General features: G+C 41.7%; 2 protein-coding genes across 2 annotated transcripts in view; one reads left to right on the top strand and one right to left on the bottom strand.

The window, feature by feature from the left end:
- LOC117346187 (vomeronasal type-2 receptor 26-like) overlaps positions 1–12,240 on the bottom strand; it is a 62,794-nt gene extending 50,554 nt beyond the window's left edge. The window contains exon 1 of the mRNA XM_033915589.1: positions 12,114–12,240. Coding sequence (XP_033771480.1) covers positions 12,114–12,240 — 127 coding nt within the window. The remainder of the gene's footprint in view (positions 1–12,113) is intronic.
- A 79-nt stretch (positions 12,241–12,319) lies between these two features.
- LOC117346186 (vomeronasal type-2 receptor 26-like) overlaps positions 12,320–23,912 on the top strand; it is a 147,126-nt gene continuing 135,533 nt past the window's right edge. The window contains exon 1 of the mRNA XM_033915588.1: positions 12,320–12,531. Coding sequence (XP_033771479.1) covers positions 12,320–12,531 — 212 coding nt within the window. The remainder of the gene's footprint in view (positions 12,532–23,912) is intronic.

Here is a 23,912-nt window from a genome sequence, read left to right as displayed (position 1 = left end):
GTCCATGGAGGTCTTTACTTTATCTCTGCAGTAGTTATCTGGTCAGTTTGGGTACTTTTTGATACATATTCTTGTTTTCACATTATCTAACTCACAACGTCTAAGTTTCATCCATGATGTCTCGTAAAACATTTGATTATCCCTGCAGGATGTCTAAGTCTAAGCCAGCCCACAGCCCACCCAAATACTGCCTGACCACTTTTCCCAATACACCCCTTTCAGGTCTGGGTGCACAGCAGTGTTCAGAGGCATAAGAAGTCCCACTAGACATCCAGAAAGTCAGTTTTGATTATCAGGATTTCCCATAAAATGAATATCTGAAAATCATGGTGTCTTTATAAGAAGTTGAAGTAAAATTATTTTTTTTTTAAAGGCTGTTGGATAACTGAGGTGGTACAATTAGTGGTTAGGGCTGCAGCTTCAGCACCCTGAGATTGCAGGTTCAAGCCCAGAATTGCTCCTTGTGACCCTGGACAAGTCACTTAACACTCCATTGCCCCAGGTACATTAGTCAGATTGTGAGCCCACTGGGACGGACAGGGAGAAAGACAAGTACTTTATTTTAAACTACTTAGGCTATAGGGAAAATTCTATAAGAAGCGCCCACAATTTAAGTGCTGAAATAGGCACCACTCAGTGTGATTCAAGTAAAATTGGCTGTTGTTTAGTGAATCATGCTGAGCGGCACTTATTTTGTAGGTGCCCAATAAATAGGCCAGCTCCAGGCACAACTAAAAGTTAGACGGCCATGCGAGCACTTCAGCAGTAATCACACTGAGTTCCTTTGGGCAAACTTTAAATTCTAATTGGTAATAGAATCCTAACTCCCTCTTTTACAAAGTTGCGTTAAGATTTTTAGCACACGCTAGACATATGCTAAACGCTAACACGCATGCACTAAATCCACGCTAAAACACAGCGCGTCTTTGTAAAAGAGGCCCTTAATTTAAATAATTCAACCTAGTCAATTTCAAAAAATCCAACTAACTAACCGTGTGGCAATGGCCCTGAGGCCCTTTAAATCTCTATGGGCTTTGGGGCTATTAGCGCAGTGCAGCCACTAGTACGGCATCATAAAACAGGCCCTAAATTCATTAACTCCAACAGTCAGCCATTTATGTAAAATTTGTGATCATAAACCTGGTCTTGATGAGCTAAACAAGGCTACTTACAATGTGTCATGATACAGTTTTGGAGGAGCTGTGAAAGAAAACCGTTCAGTTAGATTCAAATTGTACAAAGCTACTATTCCCCCAATTATGATGTCTCCGCTCCTATGATATCCAGGTGAAGCCATAAAATCTTGTCCTAAAGAGCATGAACACTCAACGAACTTCCATTGGATATGAGAAAGGATTAAAAACATCAGAATAGAATTAGATTTTGTCTTCAAAACTGTGAAATAGTTTGTCCAACAAAACACCTGCTGAGACTGTATGTAGTTCATTGGTCTGGTAGAAGATGTTGCAGGGTTCTTGTTGATCCCAAATAAATTCATCTTTAAATTATTGACACCCCGTAAATTTAGACATGTTCTTACTGGAAAAAGGTATATAAGGAAAGAAATAGAAATCAAATTAAAGGGAGGGGGTGTCATTTAAGCCTGTTGCTGCTTTTGAGTTTAACTCTCCCACTAAGGATACAGAAACTTTATAGTGTCATTCTCCTTAGAGTTTGTTCTCAAGGGGCATCTGCTGTAGATCTGTATATTTAACATTAAATATAGTTTGCTGCAGTTTTTTTTAAACCTAAACTCATATTAAGAGAAAGACAAACATTAGTCTGACTTAAATGTTTGGGGATCAATAAGATGACACTTATCAAGGACATTGTATATGTGGGGAGGAATATTATAACAAGGCACCTAAGCTCAAATTGAAAAAAATGAACCTTTGTTAAACCTATTTATAAACGCAATAGACATCTATGTGTTTTCCCCTGAACTAGTCCCATTTACATACCTACAAAAATGCTCACAAAAACCTTCTTAAATGTACAAATGCCCATGTATAAATTCACATCAGCTCAAAAAAAAGAATTAAATGCATCTGTGTACTCCAAGCATCTAGCAGTACACCCATTCCTTGACTAGAATGGGACAGTTTATTGTGTCCTGGTTTTTATGGGATATTTCATCACACTCATGCTGAATCAAATACACTGAATCATCCCAACATTGAATGGAGAGGTGCCAGATTGAATTTGGGTCAGAGAGAGATTTGGGGGGGGGGGGGGGTGAGGTAGAGCTTCACCCCCCAAATGCTGGAGGTAGAGGTGTCAGATTGTGAACAAGGAGATGATCAGTCCCAGTACTCCAGGAACTGCAACAGAGTCCCCTATGCCCAGAGCTTCACTACACTCAGTCTTCCTTCTGTTCCTCAAAGAAAGGGAAGTGCAAGCCCTTAGGTCCACTTCCATGAAATTAATGGCTCAGCTTACACTTTTTTCTATTCCCCCTATGCCAGGAGTGGGGGCATGGCTTCCTCCAGTATAGCAAACAGTTAAGAGCTGCCCTAAGCCTGTCCTGCTGTTATTCTTGTTGTATTTGAGGTGCCTTTCCAACTACCCCTTCATCACAGCCATAATTATTGTAATGGATCAGGTCATGCCATGTCCAGGTAAGTGGAACCAATATTTCAGCAATTAGGCTGTGGGTTTTTCCTGGCTGAAATGTTGGTTCCTCTTAAATGGACATGGCATGACCAATATCATCACAATGATCATGAGACCAACTATAAAAGCCTAAGAGGTTCATAATTGAAACAGAAATACATCTAAAAAACCCACTTAAATCAATACTTGGATTACCTAAAAGACAGGTTGTCCAAGTGCCAATAATCGAAGTTGGTTTTTGGACATATGCAGATGCTTAAAAACATAAGAATTGCCACTGCTGGGTCAGACCAGTGGTCCATCATGCCCAACAGTCCGCTCACACGGTGGCCCTCTGGTCAAAGACCAGCTCCCTAACTGAGACTAGCCCTACCAGTGCACGTTCTTGTTCAGCAGGAACTTGTCTAACTTTGTCTTGAATCCTTGGAGGGTGTTTTCCCCTATAACAGCCTCTGGAAGAGCATTCCAGCTTTCTACCACTTTCTGAGTGAAGAAGAATTTCCTTACGTTTGTATGGAATCTATCCCCTTTCAACTTTAAAGAGTGCTCTCTTGTTCTCCCTACCTTGGAGAGGATGAACAACCTGTCCTTATCTACTAAGTCTATCTCTTTCAGTACCTTGAATGTTTTGATCATGTCCCCTCTCAATCTCCTCTGTTCAAGGGAGAAGAGGTCCAGTTTCTCTAATCTTTTGCTGTACGGCAGCTCCTCCAGCCCCTTAACCATCTTAGTCGCTCTTCTCTGGACCCTTTCGAGTAGTCCTTCTTTTTAGGCCTCTGAATCCCGCTATACAAACAGAGCTCAAAAGGGTGTTTTAGGAGGAGTGGTGAGGGTGGGATTTGGATGGGATGTGGGCTGACCTAGACTTACTCGTACTGCAAGTATAACCAAAAGTTTTACAAGGCTGCTTAGATGGAATTTATACTTTGTGACTTAGATGATCTAAAAATAAGTCTAAGTGCCCAGAAGGTATCCAAAGTGACCAGATAACCACTGCAGACCAAAGTACAGACCCCCACACACTCTCCCAGTGATCACTGACTCCCACACACTGCCCTAAAAATCAGAATAAAAATGTACATACCTGCCTCCAGAACATCAGCATCTAGCGTAGGAAAGCCTAGTAGAGATGCACAGAGGTGGCTTAAGTAGTCTGGGGGATAGGCTAGTGAACCATAGACTGGCAGACCCAGGCCCATAAGCCACTCTAACCACTGCATTCATGCTGGAAAATGTGAGTCTATCAAAAAAAAAAACAACTCTACTCTACAGCCATATAGGTGGCACCTATAACCATAAGGGCTATTATGGTTATAGACAGGTGGGTATAGTAGGTTTTTAGGATCTCACCATGATCTGCAAGGTAGTTGTAGTGGGATGTTTATGTGACACCCTTTGTGAAGTTCACAGCAATACCCTACATGGTGCCTCACTACTGTGTTGCTGTGTCCGGGTGGCCAGTCTATCACTTTGCTGACCCCTCCAACGTCCAAAAGGTCTTGTTCTAGTAATTTTTAGACTTGGATGATTTTTGGGATGAGAATGGGGTAGTGGTCTGGACAATCAAACAGCTGGACATAGAAGTAGAGCATAAAAAAAATTGGGGAGATGTATTTTTTGAGAATGGACATAAGACACTGCTGACTTTGGGTGACTAGCGCTCTAGGCACAAAATGGATGTAGATGTATTGTTTTATTATGCCAAGCCATGTGAGCAAGTGAGTTGGGTACCTCTGAAAATTAGACACCATAAGGTGCCTAACTTTGATGCAGGTATTTAGGTGAAGAAATCTGTGGCATGAATTTGGTGCACCTCAGTGTTAGGTAAATCAGACATTAACTCTTAACCTAATGTGCAGATCTTGGTTTGATATTCAGGCCTCCTTCACAGACAGAAGTAGATAGAGATTTAATAGTAGACATTCAGAATATATCTAAAAAAGGGGAAGTCTTGCTAATAGGTGATTTTAACATGCCGGATGTTGATTGGGGTATCCCTATTACAGGGTCTTCTAGAAGTAGGGAGATTCTGGATTTCTACAAGGAGAACTGTTCCAGCAGTTGATAATGGAACCCACACGGGATGGGGTCATACTGTACTTAGTGCTTACAAACAGGGAAAGTGTTTCTGAAGTTGCAGTGGCTGATCATCTGACATCCAGTGATCATTGCATGGTACAGTTTAATATTAAGATGGATATAGAGGGCTCATTCAAAAGCAAAGGTTCTAGACTTAAAAAAACCCTAACTTTCTTTGGGTAGCGGTTTACATCAAGGAATTATCGTCTGGATGGGAACATCTGGAAGGAGTGGAAATGTGGTGGGCAAAATTGAAAGGAGTGATTGTAAAGGTGACAAACCTTTTTGTGAGGCAAGTAAGTAAAAGTAAGAGGAAAAGAAGGCCACGTTGGTTCTCAAAAGTAGTAGCTGAGAAGGTAAGGAATAAGAGGTTAGCTTTCATAAACTATAAAAGATTGCAGAAAGATGAAGACGCAAAAATATCTGGAAAAGTTAAGAGAGGCTGGTCTTGTAGTCAGGAAAGCAAAGATGTAAATGGAATCAAAAATAGCTGACACAGTAAGACAGGGAGACAAAATATTTTTTTAAAGATATATTAGTGATAGGAAGAAGTGCAAAAGTGGCATTGCGAGAATCAAAGGTGAAGGGGAGAATATGTAAAAGCTGATAAAGAAAAGTCTGAATTGTTTAACAAATATTTACATAAGTACATAAGAAATGCCTTCACCAAATCAGACCTATGGTCCATCTAGTCCGGTGGCCAATCTAGGTGTTCCCTGTTTAAGACCTAGGTGTTCCCTGATGAAGACCTTATTTTCCTGTATCCCTCAATGTGATTTGCAAGGAGGTATGCATCCAATTTCTGTTCTGTATTAACAGCTGAAGCATTGGGAGCGGGACTACAGAAGACAAATGTGATAGGGATGGAGGAGTAATAGACCCTGATTGATTTTCATCTGTATACTTTGGAGGTAAGGCTGGATTAGGGAGATATAATAGAGACATTTAAATACCTACATAATGTAAAAGCACGAGTTGAGTCTCTTTAATTCGAAAGGAAACTCTGCAATGATAGGGCATAAGATGAAGTTGAGGTGATGGGCTCTGGAGTAATCTAAGGAAATACTTATTTAGAGAAAGGGTGGTAGATGCATGGAACAGTCTCCCAGAAGAGGTGGTGGAGACAGAGGCTATGTCTGAATTCAAAAGGGCCTGGGATAGGCAGTGGGATCTCTCAGAAAGAGAAAGAGATAATTATTACTGCAGATGGGCAGACTAGATGGGCCATTTGGCCTTTATCTGCCATCATATTTCTATCTTAGCAGACTTCTTTCAAAATAAGATTTTAAAAAGTACAATCAGAAGTCAAAAAAGCTATGACTCCAATGTAATCATGCATCTCCAGAATTGAAATCATCAATCCAAATCTAGAGCATCTTCCATTCTTTATCCCAAACAACCACTACTATTCTTTTGAAAAAATCTGTCCACTTGCATCAGTATACAGATGCCCCAATCACCTACTTGTAGAAGTCTCTAACTACATCATAGAATGGATGATAAAACTCTTAAACAAACTTCTTCATCATATCCAACTACCATCCCAAATGGGGCAAATTGCTCTCATGCCAATCTCCAAAATCCAGAATGTAGATCCTCGAGCCCCTCTAAAAACAGACCCATAGCTGAAATACTAAGAACATAAGAACATAAGAAGTTGCCTCCACTGAGTCAGACCAGAGGTCCATCTCACCCAGCGGTCCGCTCCCGCGGTGGCCCACCAGGTCCGTGACCTGTGAAGTGGTTTTTGTCCACTTTTATAACCTACCTCTAGTTCTATCTGTACCCCTCAATCCCCCTATCCTCTAGGAACCTATCCAAACCTTTCTTAAACCCTTGTAAAGTGCTCTGGCCTATTACCTCCTCCGGAAGCGTGTTCCATGTGTCCACTACCCTTTGGGTAAAAAAGAACTTCCTAGCATTTGTTCTAAACCTGTCCTCTTTCAATTTCTCTGAGTGACCCCTAGTGGTTGTGGGTCCCCACAGTTTGAAGAATCTGTCCTTATTCACTTTCTCTATGACCTTTAGGATTTTGAAGGTTTCTATCAGGTCCCCTCTAAGTCTCCTCTTTTCCAGGGAGAACAGCCCCAGCATTTTTAGCCTGTCAGCGTATGCAAAATTTTCCATACCTCTTATCAGTTTAGTCGCTCTTCTCTGGACTCCCTCGAGTACCGCCATGTCCTTCTTGAGGTACGGCGACCAGTACTGGACACAGTACTCCAGGTGCGGGCGCACCATTGCGCGATACAGCAGCATGATGACTTCCTTCGCCCTTTTTGATGATGCCCAGCATTCTGTTTGCTTTCTTTGAGGCTGTCGCACACTGTGCCGATGGTTTCAATGTTGTGTCCACCATCACCCCCAGGTCTCTTTCAAGGTTGCTCACCCCTAGCAGTATTCCCCCCATTTTGTAGCTGAACATCGGGTTCTTTTTCCCTACATGCATGACCTTGCATTTCTCTATGTTAAAACTCATTTGCCACTTTTTTACCCATTCTTCCAGTCTTGTTAGGTCCCTTTGCAGGTCTTCACAGTCTTCCGTGCTTCTAACCCTACTGCAGAGTTTGGTGTCATCAGCAAATTTGATAACCTCACATTTCGTCCCCGTCTCCAGGTCGTCAATAAATATATTGAACAGGAGAGGTCCCAGCACCGACCCCTGTGGAACTCCGATCGTGACCCATTGCCAGTCCGAGTATTGGCCCTTTACTCCAACCCTCTGTTTCCTGCCTGCCAACCAGTGTTTGATCCATCGGTAGATATTCCCTTGCACCCCGTGGTTCCACAGTTTTTTAAGTAGCCGTTCGTGAGGTACCTTGTCGAAGGCTTTTTGGAAGTCAAGGTAGATGATGTCTATGGATTCCCCCTTATCCATCTGGCTGTTTATTCCCTCAAAGAAGTACAGCAAGTTCGTGTGGCATGACCTTCCCTTGCAGAAGCCATGCTGGCTCGCCTTCAGTTGTCCATTGTTTTCTATGTGTTCGCAGATTGTGTCCTTAACCAGTGCTTCCATCATCTTTCCCGGAACCGAGGTCAAGCTCACAGGCCTGTAGTTTCCCAGGTCACCCCTTGATCCCTTCTTAAAGATGGGTGTGACATTTGCTATTTTCCAGTCCTCTGGGATCTCCCCAGTTTTTAAGGAGAGGTTACATATTTGGCAAAGTATTTCTGCTATTTCGTTTCTCAGTTCTTTTAGTACCCTTGGGTGGATGCCGTCCGGGCCCGGTGATTTGTCGCTCTTCAGCCTGTCTATCTGTTTGAGGACATCCTCTTTGCTTACCTCTAGTTGTACCAGCCTTTCATCATGGTCTCCGGTTATAATTTCCTCAGGTTCTGGGATATTGGTTGTGTCCTCCCTGGTGAAGACTGATGAGAAGAATTTGTTTAACCTGTCAGCTATCTCTTTTTCCTCCTTTATCACTCCTTTCCTGCCTCCATCGTCCAGTGGTCCCACTTCCTCTCTGGCTGGCTGTTTTCCTTTCACATACCTGAAGAAGGGTTTGAAGTTTCTTGCTTCACCTGCCAGTTTTTCCTCATATTCTCTCTTCGCTTTCTTGACCTCTCGATGGCATTCTTTCTGTTGTCTTTTGTGCTCTTTCTGGTTTTCCTTTGTTGGTTCCTTTTTCCATTTTCTGAAGGATGATTTCTTGTCACTTATCGCCTTTTTAACTGCATTTGTTATCCACGCTGGGTTTCTAGCTCGATTTTTATTGTACCCTTTCCTAAACCTTGGGACGTACAGGTCTTGTGCCTCGTGCACTGTGCCTTTAAGTAGTGTCCAGGCTTCCTCTACGGTCTTCATCTTCCCTAAGCTTTTGCTGAGCTTTTTTTCCCACCATTTTCCTCATGTCCTCGTAGTTTCCTTTTCTGAAGTTGAGTGCTGTCGTTGTGGTTCTTTTCACCTTTGATGTTCCTATGTTCAATTTGTACTGGATCATGTTGTGGTCGCTGTTTCCTAGTGGTGCTAGTACCACCACTTCCTTTGCGGGTCCCTCAAGCCCGTTGAGGATTAGGTCCAGAGTGGCATCCCCTCGCGTTGGTTCCGTGACCAGCTGTTCCATGAAACAGTCCCTCATCGCCTCTAGGAATTTAGTTTCTTTCGTGCAGTTTGAGTGTCCAATGTTCCAGTCTATTCCCGGGTAGTTGAAATCCCCCATAACCACCACCCTTCCACTTTTGCACACCTGTCTCAGTTCGGCCTCCAGGTCCAGGTCGTTTGCTTCTGGTTGTCCTGGTGGGCGATAGTACAGTCCCAATTTGATGTCAGCTCCTTCCCCTCCTGTTAGCTTAACCCATAGTGACTCCAGACTGTCCGCCCTTACTGTTGTTTCTGTCCTGGATGAAGGAATGGAGTCCTTTATATATAGTGCTATTCCTCCTCCCTTCTTGTGCGCCCTGTCCCTCCTGTAGAGTTTGTACCCTGGCAGGGCCACATCCCATTTGTTGTCCTCGGACCACCATGTCTCTGTGATTCCTATTATGTCTAGGTCCTTATTTCTGGCTATAACTTCTAGCTCCCCCATTTTAGTCCTTAGGCTCCTAGCATTTGTGTATAGGCAATTTAAGTCCCGGTTTGTCACCTTTTCTTTTGGATCTCCTCGTGAATTGATGCTCCTGCCGATCTCCTCACGGGCTGCCAGTCCCCGAGCCTCATTTTGTTCACCCTCTTCCTGTGGTGTGTCTATCCCGTCCTCTGCCCGCTTCTTTGTTCTTGTGTAGCCCTCTGGTTCCGGATGTTTCCTCCTTTTCCTGCTCTTTAGCTCTATTTGCCTCTCGGGTCCCTGTAATGCATCTTTGGGTTTATGACCAAAAGGTGTCCATTCAGTCTCTAGTCCTCTATCGCCATTTCCTGTTTCAGTATCCTTGCATGATACTGTGGTCCGATGTGTCGAGGTCAGATCGACTATCGGCTTTCCCCTTGTTATCAGTTTAAAGTCATGTCTTTGCAGGTCTGGATGTTGCGTGCCAACATCCTCATTCCAGCTGTGCTCAAGTGCAGTCCATCTCTCCTGTAGAGCTTGTTTTTCCCCAGGAAGGTTGACCAGTTCCGTACAAAGAGGAAACCCTCCTCATCACACCATCGCCTCAGCCATCCGTTTGTTGCTTGCAGCTCGATCTGCCTCCTTGCATCTGCTCTCGGTACTGGCAGGATCTCTGAAAAGGCTATCTTCCCTGTCCTCAGCTTCAGTTTCCTCCCCAGGATCTTAAACTGCTCAGTCAGTGTAGTCATGTTGAAATTCCTTCTGCTGACGTCATTTGTTCCAACGTGGATTATCACTGCTGTCTCCTCTGTCTCAGCTCCCTCCATGATTCTCTCGATTCTGTCGGAGATGTCCTTTGTCCTTGCCCCTGGGAGACATGTCACTAGGCGATCCGCTCTGCCTCCTGCTATGTGACTGTCCACCTCTCTCAGGATTGAGTCTCCCACCACGATAGCAGATTTCCCTTTCCTCAGCTTCCTCCTGGGTCTCAGGTCTGTGTCGGTGGTTTGGTCCTCCAATCCTTCCTTCTCCTGTTTGGTTCCTCCGCAAGGTCCTTCTCCCCCGGCTCCTGGTGGGTCCTGTCCTCCATCTGTTGGTTCCCTTTTGAAGAGAGGGTGATCCTGTGCCTCTACCATCTTGCAGGCCTCCTCGATGAATCTCTCAAGCTCTCTGACCTGTTCGTTGATGAGGTTTTCTCTGATGGTGTCCTCAGCTGGTTCAAATTCCCTCGGTTCCTCTATGGAGTGGAGTCCCTCTAGCTCCTGTACCTTGATCTGCAGTCTCCCGACCCCCTTCTTTAGGCTAGCCAGTTCCTGACATCGACTGCATATGTAAGCCTGCCTCCCGGAAGGGAGGTAGTCATACATGTGACATTCAATGCAGTATACTGGAAAGCTTCGCTGGGCTTCTGCTGCCTCCATTTTTCCTTCCTTGTGTCTAAAGTTCCTTGGTGCGTTGGAGTGTGCCCGGTGTGTAGCTAGGTGGAGAAGTAGAGAGAGAAAGAAGAATGAGTTTAGAAGAAAGGAAAAAGTTTTTTTTTATATATAGAAGTTAATTAGGAAGATTGAAGGTTGAGAATTGAAGTTGCTGTTGCGCAGCCGGGACTCCTAGCTCCTTCTCTCGGCTCCTTCGCAAAGGCGCCCTCGCTAAGGCGAGCGCCTTTGCTGCTCGCCTTCGCCATGCGCCGAACGGCCGCGCGCCGTTGGCTCGCCCCCTTTTAAGGGGGAGCCTGGGCACTGAAGCGACAACTGACGCGGTGGGGGTGGGCGGAGCTTACTCTCGCCGCTACCCCGATCAGTCTTTCAGCCCTCCTGTCCTCTGCCTGCTGCCTTAGTGTCTCTCCTCTCAGCCCTGGCTTCCTCCCTGCCTCCCGATCCTGCTTGCTATCCTGAAAAGAAAGGTAAAGAGAAGCCGATTTGAATGCCGCCGCGGTCTCAATACTAATTAAACTTCTTGAAATTCATGTCTGTAAACAACTTTCTGCCTAGAACATACATAGTGTCAAAACATAAATGAAAACTTATTCTGATATACCCCATCTTTTACTTTTTTTAAAATTCTTTATTTATAATTTTAACAATTGGCAATTTATAAAAGTCAAAAATGCAAAAACAGCCTGTATATCAGAAATATATCAATATTTCATATTATAGGAATATTTCATAATGTAGCAATATTCCAAATTATAGGAAATAATGAAAATTAATACAGGTTGTAATTAGCCCACCATATATATGGAGAAGGAGCTGAAATTAGTATAAGCAAATACATTTTAAAGGAAAATTAAAGATGAGGCAATATAGGTCCTAAACATTCCTTTCTTTTAGAGCTAACATACTGGAACATAACTCAGGAAGCTCTATAAGTTGTATTTTAGTGGAAATAAATTTGGATAATTGTTGCAGCTCATAAAATACATATCTGTTTCCATTAAAGACCATAACACACTTGCAGGGATATTTCAGAACAAGGTTGCTCCCAACTGAAAGACCTTCAGCCTCAAGATCAAAAATTGTTTCCTTCAAATTTGAATAGGTCAAGACACATCTGGATACATTCTTATAACATTGGACAGAAAGGAAACATCCTTATATTTAAAAAACAAATTAAGCATCCATTCCATATCTGAATCTATAGCAAATTGTATCAATAATGTAGCAGAAGTCTGGACCTCCATATCCGACCTTTCCAAGAAATTAGATAAGTCCAAACTATCAGCAGACAAATTCTGCTGGTTAGGACTTTGGGCTTTAATTCATCTAGGTAAATAATATATTTTGGAGATAGGTGGATATGAGGTCTCTGGCACCTTAAGAACTTCATTCAAGTATCTTTTAAACATAGCTAAAGCAGTTATCAGAAATATTTTGAGGAAATTAATAATCTGGAGATAACATCTCCTAATGAAATTTTTCACCATTTCTTGTTTAAAGTGCAAACTTTCACTTTCTTTAACCCAAGTCAATGCCTGTGTCTCCAAAGTCTTTATCCTGGTGTCCGCATCATCAACTTTATTTTCCAAACTTAATATTTTAGTCTTAAGTTCCAAATTTTCTGATAACGCCATGATACATCTTGAGGAATGTTGCTTAATTTGATTTCCCAAAGAGATTTGTAAACTAGATATCACCTCCCATAACGACTCCATGTTAAACACCTTGGGTCTAATCAAAGGAGCAATCTCAGTTCTGGGCCCTGCAGTGGAAAGCAAAGTACTTTTTGCCGCTGTAGAAATTGTTGAAGTTTCCTGGGTTGTTTCAGTCTCCCCACCGGCTGTAATGCTGTTAAAGAATACTCTTCCTGCCTCTGCTCATGGACAGAAATTCTGTCCTGTTGGGCCAGCAGAAGAACATCCCAGGTTGGTCTAGCTGATAACAGCTCCTCCGATGCCACAGGATGAATAGGTGGGCTCCGCTCATCTGGGGTTAGAGTGGCTCCCTCGAAAGAGAACTCAGGTGCCTCAGCTTGCGCGCCCTCTCCAGCCGAGGATTGATCCTCTGGATGTGTTGCTGTTTGGGAGCTTCACTCAATGAAGAGATCTATCGGCCCAGTCTGAGCAACAGTTGATTTGTCCAAGAAAACCCGAACCTTTGATTTTCTCTTTACCATTGGTAAAGGAAGGAAGATTTTCCAAAAGAACCGTGATGACATCTCCCTGCTGAGCTCATGCCACCATCTTAGGTAAGCTCCTCCTCTTGCCCTCCTTTTGAACCATTGGGTGACTTCCCCCTCTTTTACAAAGGTGTGCTAACTGATTTTGCATGCACAAACTTGCATGCACTAAATGCTAATGCACCCATTATATTCCATGGACATGTTAGCATTTAGTGCACACTAATTGTTTGCGCACGCTAAATCGAGTAGCGTGTACTAAATCAGTTAGCTGCACTAAATCAGTTAATGCGCCTTAGTAAAAGGACCTATTAAAGAATGGAAAAGGTATCCAAACAAAGTAAATAAGAAGAGACATAAGTGCAGGCAAGTTTTATGTAAAGCATTGATAAAGAAAGCTAAGAATGTGAAGATAAAAGAGGCAAAAACTCATAGTAACAATATTTTTAACCCCATAGTTATATAGCAAGAATCAATAAACAGGGTGCAATCTGTTTGCAGTATTTAAGAGCAGAACAAGACAGCACATAACAGCTATAGAACGGAATGCATACAGAAAGAGGTGACCTAACATATAATGCAATGCAAACAGGAGACAGTCAGGTACCCAATATCAGATGATCATGGTGCAAGTGTTGTGGACTGACTCAGATATAAATAGGTCTTTTAGTTCACCTGAAGGATGTTAGAACTGTGATGGGTTATTGGAAGAGGAAGGTCTTTACTGCTTTCCAGGAGTCAAACAGGCTGTCCAGAGCCCTAATCTGCATGAGTAGCAGGTTCCAAAGTTTAGGGAGGAAGTGGGAATAGGAGTGCCTATGAGCTGTTTAAGTATGAGGGATCTTCTAGGTGGTATACTGAGTTATTTCTCCTTTTCTGAGCAAAGAGAGTGGATGAGCATATAAGGTTGCAGTTTGGCTGATATGCATTTGGATGTCTTGTTGTGGACGTTTTTGTAGGCCAGTATGAGGCCCTTGAAGGCACAGGGGCAGCTGGTGGGTTGAGCATAAGGCAGGAGAGATGAGGTCATGGATGCTGAGGTTCTTCAAGAGGCAGATAGTGGCACTTTGCACTTGCAATCATTTTAGGTTTCTGTGCTGTGAGACCATTAAACAGTGAGCTGCAGTAATCTATATGGGAGAGTACAAAGGTATATAATAGCTGGGCAAAGTCTGGGTCTGAGAGGTAGGATCAGATATTCCACAACTGATGTAGGTAATAAAATGAGGTGGAGACTACCTGCAATATGTGGCCAGAGAGAGAAAAATGGCAGTAATATTAACTCCAAGGACTGATCATTTGCTGTTAGAATAGTTAGAAACATAGAAACATGATGGCAGATAAAGGCCAAATGGCTCCAGTCTGCCCATCCACAGCACCCACTATCTCCTCCTCTCCCATTGTTGTTTGCCCACAAAAATAGAAGGTTTGGCATGCAATATATCTGTATTAATGTGCCCTGTTTATTTGGTGCATTATTAAATGTATTTTGAGTTTAATAAAGCAAAAATAAAAGCCCCATAAATCTATTTAGCAGATCACATTGGAGATGTTCAAAGCCCACTTAAGTCCCATCAACCTAACTCACGTCTATCTGCCGCCTTAGTCCTGCTCAAAAGTAGACATGCTTTTCATTCACCTACAATGTATGTGTTAGATGGACAGGCTTTGGCGCTCAGCAGTATGTAAATCATTCAAAAGTCATCCACCTCAAAGCCTTTCCCATGCCACACCTATGTCGCATCCTTAGGCACAGCTTTTCCCAATAGGTGTCCACAAAATTGTGGATGTGTCTTGGAACTGGTGTCAACAAACTAATCCACCATGTACTTCAATATTTTTGGAACTGGTGTCCACATCCTTTGGATGTCCAAGTTCCAATTATCACTCGTTAAGATACTTTAATTGCTTATTAACCACTTTATTTGGATACCCAGGTCCCGCCTAATGTTAGGTGGGACTTAGGCATCCTTTACAAAATTTACTCATTGTGTAGATATCTATGCAATGTCTAAAAGGTGATTTTATAAAGTATGCCTAACCATTTAGTCTAGATTAGCTGAGCGGTGCTGAGCACAATACTCTATAGTGTATCTATGCATTATTCAGTAGAATCTTCCTCAGCATTTTCCCACTGGACATCTAAACGACACCTAACTTTCAGACGTCCTTTACAGAATTTTCCCCTTAGTGTGCACTAATTCTATTAATATGATAAAACCATAATGCTTCTTGATGAATTCCCCCCTTAGTACAAAGTTCATGACTAGCTTTGGGTGCAGAACTAATGACAATTAAATGTGTATCCATGGCTATTCTATATCAATGCACTTACATTTGGGACTGACTCTGACACCTTTCCTCTTCTCTGCCCCATCCTGAAGGGGTACATATTCTTTGTTAAAAAAGAAACATTGCTAGACCTTAGACAAGACAGTATTATATGCTATAATGGAAACTTCCCATTATTTCCCCCCTTATGTTTGCTACCTCTTTCTAGTTGCTTTTATGCATCCTGTTACCAAATATGGTCTTTCCTACAATCATATGCTGAAAAAACTGACCCATGGAAATGCTATAAATATGTGTCAGTGCTCTGAATAAATGGGACATTTCTTTGGCCATACAACTGCATGTGTGTTCTTTTCTTTCTAATGAGATGCCCCCCCCCCCCCCGATGCATCGGTAGCAGAGACGACAGAGTATGTGTGCGAGGCAGTATTGGTATCTGAACCTTTTCATTCCCCACCCCTCCCCGCCTCCGATGCTTCAATGGCGCATGCAGCAGTCCAACCTGTACTTCTTTTCTTTCTTTTCTCTGGCATTTGAACAGTGTTCTTGCACACTTCAATTCATCCCTTAACACAAAATTTCATCACACCCTCTGGCATATTCTGACAGACAAAATTTACCTCATATGCCATGATGAAACTTACAAAATTCTTCCTTTCACTGTGACTCAACAATAAAGAGTACAGCAGTCCAACTGCAGGTTCAGAAACATCAATGTAGGAGCTTCACAAGAACTAGTAAAGCATTGCCATGTTCTTGGAATGAAAAACAGAGGAAGTCTCATTACTTTTCAATCAGCCCTCGTATAACAATTAACAATTACCATAAGCCAGGTTATTCGTAAACACTGGCATATGGTAAAATTAATACATGACACTATAGGGGATGCTCCTATTTTTTTCCTATAAATGGTCTAGGAATTTGGGTGAATTATTTAATTCTGGTTATAGTAAACAACATCAGGAAGTAAACCACATAATAATTGTGGGAATTGTCAATGGTGCCCGTATGCCATGATTGGAGAGAATTGGGTTCATCCGGGTACAGGTAAGGTATACCAGGCTAAAGATACATCAGATTGCAGATCATCATATGTAATTTATGCAATTCAATGCCCCTTTGTATTATAAGACCCATCAAAACCAAACCAGACTCATAAATCTAGGGTCTATACACATGGCCATCTTATAAATGAAGCAGATCGCTAAAAAAAGTGAAGTAAATGAACTTATGCAATTTGTAAGGAGTCTTTTTGTGGGCTTTTGGGCATTTTGAATAGGATGAATCTTCCCCTGTAGTGAAACCATGTATATTTGTTATACTTGTGGCACATACCCCTGTCCTGATGAAGAATCTAAACGCGTTGGTGGGGATTAGAGCAACAACATTAGGTTACATGCAACTGCAGCTACTTTATAGATTGAAACCATTATTACTAACATCTGATTTTTGTAGTGTGGTCCAAGCTTTAATATTGAGTAGAGTGGATTACTGTAACTCACTGTACTTAGGAGTTGCTAAAGGGAAATTGAAGGCACTGCAGGTGCTGATCAGTTCAGCTGCTAGATTGATTACAAGGGTTCCTAGGAGCTCACACATTTCTCCCATATTAAAACAATTACACTGGCTGCCTATTCAGCAAAGAGTACATTTTCAGATCATTGCAATTATCCATCAGATATTGTATCATATTGCTCCAAGGGTACTACAAGGATTGTTTGAAATTTACCAACCTAGAAGAAATCTAAGGTCTGAAAACACCATGAAATTGAGTTTAGAGAGTAGGATGCCTATTATTCATGTTAGAATTGGAGCATCAATGATGTCAGTGGCGGGTGTTAAACTTTGGAATGCTCTGCCAGGCATACTGTGATTTTGTGTTGGAAAGATCAACTTTAAGAAATTTTGAAAACACAGTGTTTTGTTAATGCCTTTCTATGAAAATGTAGCTGCTGTTCTTCCTGTAAGATACAGTGTTAACGAATATCTGAGGTTTAACCTTTTACAGTCTTATTGAACATAGGAAAATAAGAATTGCCACTGTTGGGTCAGACCAGTGGTCTATCATGCCCAGCAGTCCCACGCCCTAACTGAAACTAGCCCTACCTGCATATGTTCTGGTTCAGTATGAACTTGTCTAACTTTGTCTTGAATCCCTGGAGGGTGTGTTCCCCTACAACAGACTCCGGAAGAGCGTTCCAGTTTTCTACCACTCTCTGAGTGAAGAACCTGTTTACATTCGTACGGAATCTATACCCTTTCAACTTTAAAGAGTGCCCTCTCGTTCTCCCTACCTTGGAGAGTGTGAACAACCTGTCCTTATCTACTAAGTCTATTTCCTTCAGTACCTTGAATGTTTCGATCATGTCCCCAATCAATCTCCTCTGTTCGAGGGAGAAAAGGCCCAGTTTCTCTACTCTTTCACTATACGGCAACTCCTCCAGCCCCTTAACCATCTTAGTTGCCCTTCTCTGGACCCTTTCAAGTAGCATCATGTCCTTCTTCGTGTACGGCGACCAGTACTGGATGCAGTACTCCAGGTGAGGGCGCACCATGGCCCAGTACAGATAAGATGTCTGTCCATTGTTTGTTCTTATCCATGCGACCAAAGGGTGATTAGTATATTATGTGTGTAATTAATATGTTAACCGTATAGTTTTATGTGGTATAAACATTTTTAAACAAATAAATAAAACATTACAAAGCTAAGTCAAGCATTATTAATACTAACCCACTGTTTTACTAAGGTGCACTAGCGTTTTAACACATTTAGTGTGCGCCCTACATCTACACGTGTGCTAAACGTTAATGCGTCCATAGACTAACATGCACGTGTTAGCATTTAACGTGCGCTAAGCGGTTAGTGCACCTTAGTAAAAGAGGGCCTGATGGAATTTAGAAATGAAATATAATGAAAATTTAAGAATATAAATTAAATTTTTTAAAAAAAATATAAAGTGTTTGAGGCCTGTGGGTCGCCATCAATATTGTTCATCCTTTTTTTCTTTGGGGGGAGGGGGTTGGTGGTTGGTATATGGGTAGGAGGAGATGGGGAGGGCTGCTTTTTTTCTATGCCATTTGTGTTTGTTGAATATTGTTCTTGTTGGCTTTGTAGCTTTGTATTTTATATTTGTTACACAATAAAAACAGATTTGAACAAAAAAGTACAAAGAGGAATAATATACCACAAGATTGGGTGGAACCAGTGAAGAGTGATGCCACGCTATACTTGAATAGTCAGGGTGGTGTTCTGAGAATCCCCAATGTGGTATAAGTTGCATCGGCCTGCATTTCAGGCATCTGTCATCAGGCATCATCTTGGTGCATCTAGGCCTACAAGCCACAGTTATGTTAATAGCACTTAAGTATGATTGATATGCCTTTGGTGCCATTTTTGTAGACACCGGCCAACTTAGCCATTGTTTACAGAATATGGCCCTTTGTGTTTATAGGCTTTATAAAGGTTCAATTTTTCCAATTTGAGCTTAGGTGCCTTGTTCTAAAATCCCTCCCCACATATACAATGTCCTTGATAAGTGTTATCACACTGATCCCCACACATTTCAGTCAGAGTAATATTTGTCTCTGTCTTAATATGGGGTTACCTTTAAAAGCAGCAGCTTACTATATTTAATGTTAAATACACAGAACTACAGCTGATGCCCCTTGAGAGCAAACTCTAAGGAGAAGTACATTATAAAGCTTCTGCATCCTTATTAGGAGAATTAAACTCAGAATCAGCAGCAGGCTTAAATGGCACCCCCTCCCATTAATTTGATTTCTGATTCTTTGCTTATGTACCTTTTTCCAGTTGGAAAATGACTGGATTTTAAGGGGGATGTGAATAATTTAAAGGTGAATTTCTGTGGAATCAGCAAGAACCCTGCAACATCTTCTACCAGACCGATGAATTATGCACAGTCTCAGAAGGTGTTTCGTTGGACAAACTATTTCACAGTTTTAATGATTTGTTTAATCATTTCTCATGTCCTATGGAAGTTCACCGAGTGTTTGTGCACTTTAGGGCAGGATTTGATGGCTTCACCTGGTTATCACAGGAATGGGGACATCATATTTGGGGGAATTATAACTTTGTACAAATTGCAACTGCATCAAATGTTTTCCTTCAAAGCTCCTCCTGCCTTGAATAATGCAATAATGTAAGTAGAATTATTTAGCTCATTATACCATGTTTATGATCACAAATTGTACATTAAAATTAGTGTGAAAAAAGGGGTATCACACTCTCTATATAGAGTCAATTAACAAATATAAGGGCACTTTTACTAACCCATAGTGCAGGTTTTAGCGCTGACAGCAGCGGTAACTGCTCAGATGCTTATAGGAATTCTATGAGCGTTGGAGCAGTTACTGCCACTGCTGGTGCTAAAATCCATGCTATGGGTTAGTTAAGGAGGGGGATAGTGTGAAAACAAGGCTATTAATATGCCAGTACCTATCTCTGCTGCAGGAACTACCTATGCATGATAAGAATTACTTAAAGCAGCCTCATAGACTCAACAAGCATATAAGGCAGCCTTAGCTGTACTATTACAGAGAATCATATCATTGGCTGATATTGCCAGAAACAAAGAACATTTTGAAAAAAAATCTATCATCAAGTGCTCAAAAAAACTCTCTCTCTCTTTATATATACTCCAACAGAGCAGGACCAGCAGAGAAAAGAGTTCTCAAAAATAGAACAAAACCCCCCCAAAACAAATAGTATCTGAATGTGGCTGAGAACAGTCCAAGTTGCAAATGTTTACACAGAATTCTTAGTAAAAGATAAAGGTTTTGTCATGCTGTAAGCTTTTCTCAAATGTAGCAGCTACCGCCCCCCCCCCCCCCCCCCCGTTTCTTACATCCCAGAAAAAGAGCATAGCGAGCAAACCTCATACTCCTCCAGAAGCTCTCAAACCATCATGGTGCATCTGCACTACACCTGACATCAGCAAAGAAACAGTAAGATAAAGCCTTGCTGTCTTCAGCATTGGCTCAGGATTCTCTCTAAATTGTAATTCACAGTTAATAGTAAAGAGCTATGCCACACCTCGAAGTCCACAGTAGATTTCTAACTCTCATCTTTGATTACAAAATCTCATCTACTTAAAAATCTCAACAAGGGCCATTTGTTTCACAGGCATCGCCTGCTGCATTGGGAGAAAACTGAATCAGAAAGCTCATTCCAATCCAAAATGCACCAAGATTAAGCAGGGACATAAGCTTCGGTGCACCGATCAGGGACCAAAATATTTAAAGGGAACTCAGCAGGCCATTTACTGCATGGGCTATTTAAAGAGACAGATATTCTCAACACTGTCTTATCCTAGAACAGGAAAGCCTCATTTTCAAAAATATTAACATTCAATAAAATTCTTGCCACTCAGTCATATTATTCAACTCATGTAGTTCAATAACATTTGCTCTGAATATCCATTGTTACTCAATCCTTCTTAATTTAAGTTTTATATCTCCTATCCTGATAAATCTTGGATGAAACAAAACAGTGCAGCGGGGAAGGGGTAAAATGCGGACCTCACGGACCTGACAGACCTCGCGGATCTAAATCCGCATGTCCTTAAAAATCTGAGGTCCGTGCCGCTTTTAGTTAAGTTTCTGGCTCTGACAGACCTCGGTGACAATTTAGCGCTGACGGATCCGTCTCAGCATAGGGAGGGAAAAATATTAGGATCCGTCAGCGCTACAATGTCATCGAGGTCTGTCAAAGCAGATTTACTGGGGCTGCAGGAAACCAGTTTAAAGGATTCGTTTTAGAGCCGTTCCTTCACTAGTCTCTGGCTCCGACAGACCTCGGTGACATTTTAGCGCTGACGGATACTAATACTTTTCCCTCCCTATGCTGAGACGGATCTGTCAGCACTAAATTGTCACCGAGGTCTGTCAGAGCCAGAAACTAACTACAAACAGCACGGACCTCAGATTTTTAAGGACGTGCGGGTTTAGATCCATCAGGTCCGTCAGATCCGCGTTTAATCCCTTCCCAGTGCAGCGTAATTCATCAAAACTATGTTGGTACTGCATATAGTGTTTCACCATAGGACAGGGGTGTCAAAGTCCCTCCTCAAGGGTTGCAATCCAGTTGAGTTTTCAGGATTTCCACAATGAATATGAATGAGATCTATTTGCATGCACTGCTTTCATTGTATGCTAATAGATCTCATGCAGATTCATTGGGGAAATCCTGAAAACCCGACTGGATTGCAGCAATCGAGGAGGGAGTTTGACACCCCTGCCATAAGGGCTTCCACTTCCTTACTGGTGATATAATGCCTGTGCTCAATCAAACATGCTTTAAATGGGTAAGCTGTTTGCCCAATATAGGTTAAACCACACGAGCATTTCACACTATAGATCACACTGCTTGAGTCACAAATGGAGCTACAATTAATCAATAAATAGCCTGCTGAGTTCCTTTTAAATATTTTGGTCTTTGATAGGTGCACTGAAGCTTATGGCCCTGTTTAATTTTGGTGCCTTAAGGATTGGAAGGGACTTTCTAATTCAGTTTTCTCCTGATGAAATATTTTTCACTCAGAGAATAGTTAAGTTCTGGAACCCATTGCCAAAGGTAAAAGTGGATAGCATAGCTGATTTTTAGAAAGGTCTGGACAAATTCCTGGAGGAAAAGTCCATAGTCTGTTATTAAGACAAGGGAAAAGCCTCTGCTTGCCCTGGATTGGTAGCATGGCATATTGCTACTCGTTGGGTTTTGGCCAGGTACTAGTGACCTGGATTGGCCACCATGAGTACAGGCTACTGGGCTTGATGGACCATTGGTCTGACCCAGTAAGGATGTTCTTATGTTCAGTGGGTGATGCCTATGAAACAAGTGGCCCTTGAGATTTTTTAATAGAAGAGATTTTGTAATCAAAGATGAGAGTTAGAAATCTACTGTGGACTGTGTGTTACAGTTTGTAGAGAATCCTGAGCTGATGCTGAAAACAGCTGCAAGGTTTTATCTTGCTGTTTCTTTGCTGATGCTGAGTGTGGTGTAGATGCACTGTTCCGGTCTGAGAGCCTCTGGAGGAGTGTGAGGTTTGCTCTCTGTGCTCTTCTCCTGCGATGTAAGAAACAAGGGGAGGAGCTGTGTGCTGCTACATTTGAGAAAAGCTTCCAGTGTGACAAAAGCTTTATCTCTTGCTATGGATTATGAGAAAACATTTGCAACATGGACTGTTCTCAGCCACATTCAGATAAGTTTTGTTTTGGGAGTTTTTCTTCTATTCTTGAGAACTCTTTTTTGTACTAGTCCTCCTCTGTTGCAGGAGTATCACTTGCCTTTTGTGATATGATGTTATATATCATATATATTATATTATATATATCATATCATATCATATCTAAGCACCCATGTATATACAGAGAAAATAATGAAGAAAGGGGTGCCTCAGGGTTATGCTCTGTCTTCATTGTTGTTTAACATATGCATGATTACTTTGGGAAAATTATTTTGTTCCTTAAGAGTAGAATACCGCCTGTATGCAGACGACATCTTGTTCTTTTTCCTCATAGGGCATTTGCAGGAAACAGAGATAAATTTGAACAGCTATATGCATGAAATAACGATGTGGATGAGGCAGCATGGCCTACACCTAAATATGAAAAAACGGAGGTTTTGATTGTGGGGGGCATTGGTATTGTAGGTAGTCCTACAATACTTTCAATTATGGGCACACAATTACTGGTAAAACCTGAGATGTTGATTCTTGGGGTATGGTTAGATTCTCAGCTTTCAATGAAACAGCACATAGCTAAAGGGGTACAAGGAGGATATGCACAACTTCATGTCTTATTTAGTTTAAAACCAATGCTCCTGCCTGTGCTCTGTCGTTCAAGCATTACTGCAATCTTTTGTATCTTGGATTGTCAAAGAAAACATGTAAACCTGTGCAACCTCTAATGAATTCAGCGGCTATATTGATAATGGGCATTCCTAGGGTTGCCCATATTACTCCAGTCTTTAAAGCTCTACACTGGTTACCTGTTAAGCAGAGAATTTGCTATAAAGCTCTATCAGTTGCTCATCTTCTTTTTCTTTTCAAAGCTTGTGGGGAATCTATCCACTCGCAAGATGTTTGAGAACTGCGGGAGGGATGCTGCTCATCAGTTTAAAAGAAAATGGGATTTGCTATGTAAAATCTAGAATATCTATTTTCTCAATTGCCGGTAAGAGTCTCTGGAATTCAATTCCAGGTATAATGAGATTATGCAAAGAATGTATGTCTTTCAATAAATTGTTAAAAACACAATTATTTGTGGACGCCTTTCTCTAACTGTGGTTATTTGTTTTAGATTTAAAGAATTCTGTATTAAGGAAATTTTGTGGGGAAGATTGACTTACTTGTTTACTGCATTTTATAATGTTTGTTTATGCTTGAAATTGTGGCTATAAATGTTTTGTACATCGCTTAGATTTAAGCGATTCATAATTTTTATATATATATAGCCAGTGTTTTGGAGCACTTGGTGATATAGGGCTCCTTTTATCAAGGTTAACACACATGATGTTTCATCACGCGCTAACCCCCACGCTGGCCAAAAACTACCGCCTGCTCAAGAGGAGGCGGTAGCAGCTAGCGCGGCCAGGGGCTTAACGCACGCTATTATTGCGGTTTGATAAAAGGAGCTCAAAGTGTACTTTTTTCTGCCAATATCAGCCAATGATATGATTCTCTACTCTAGTATAGCATCATTTTTATTTAGACAGCTAAGGCTGCCTTATATGCTTATTGAGTCTTTGATGCTGCTTTAAGTAATTCTTATTGTATATAGGTGGCTCCTGCAGCAGAGATAGGTCTTAGAGACATTTGG

The sequence above is a fragment of the Geotrypetes seraphini genome, chromosome 12 (genome assembly GCF_902459505.1).
Source record: "Geotrypetes seraphini chromosome 12, aGeoSer1.1, whole genome shotgun sequence".
NCBI lineage: Eukaryota > Metazoa > Chordata > Amphibia > Gymnophiona > Dermophiidae > Geotrypetes > Geotrypetes seraphini.
This window is presented reverse-complemented; position numbering and strand designations above follow the sequence as displayed.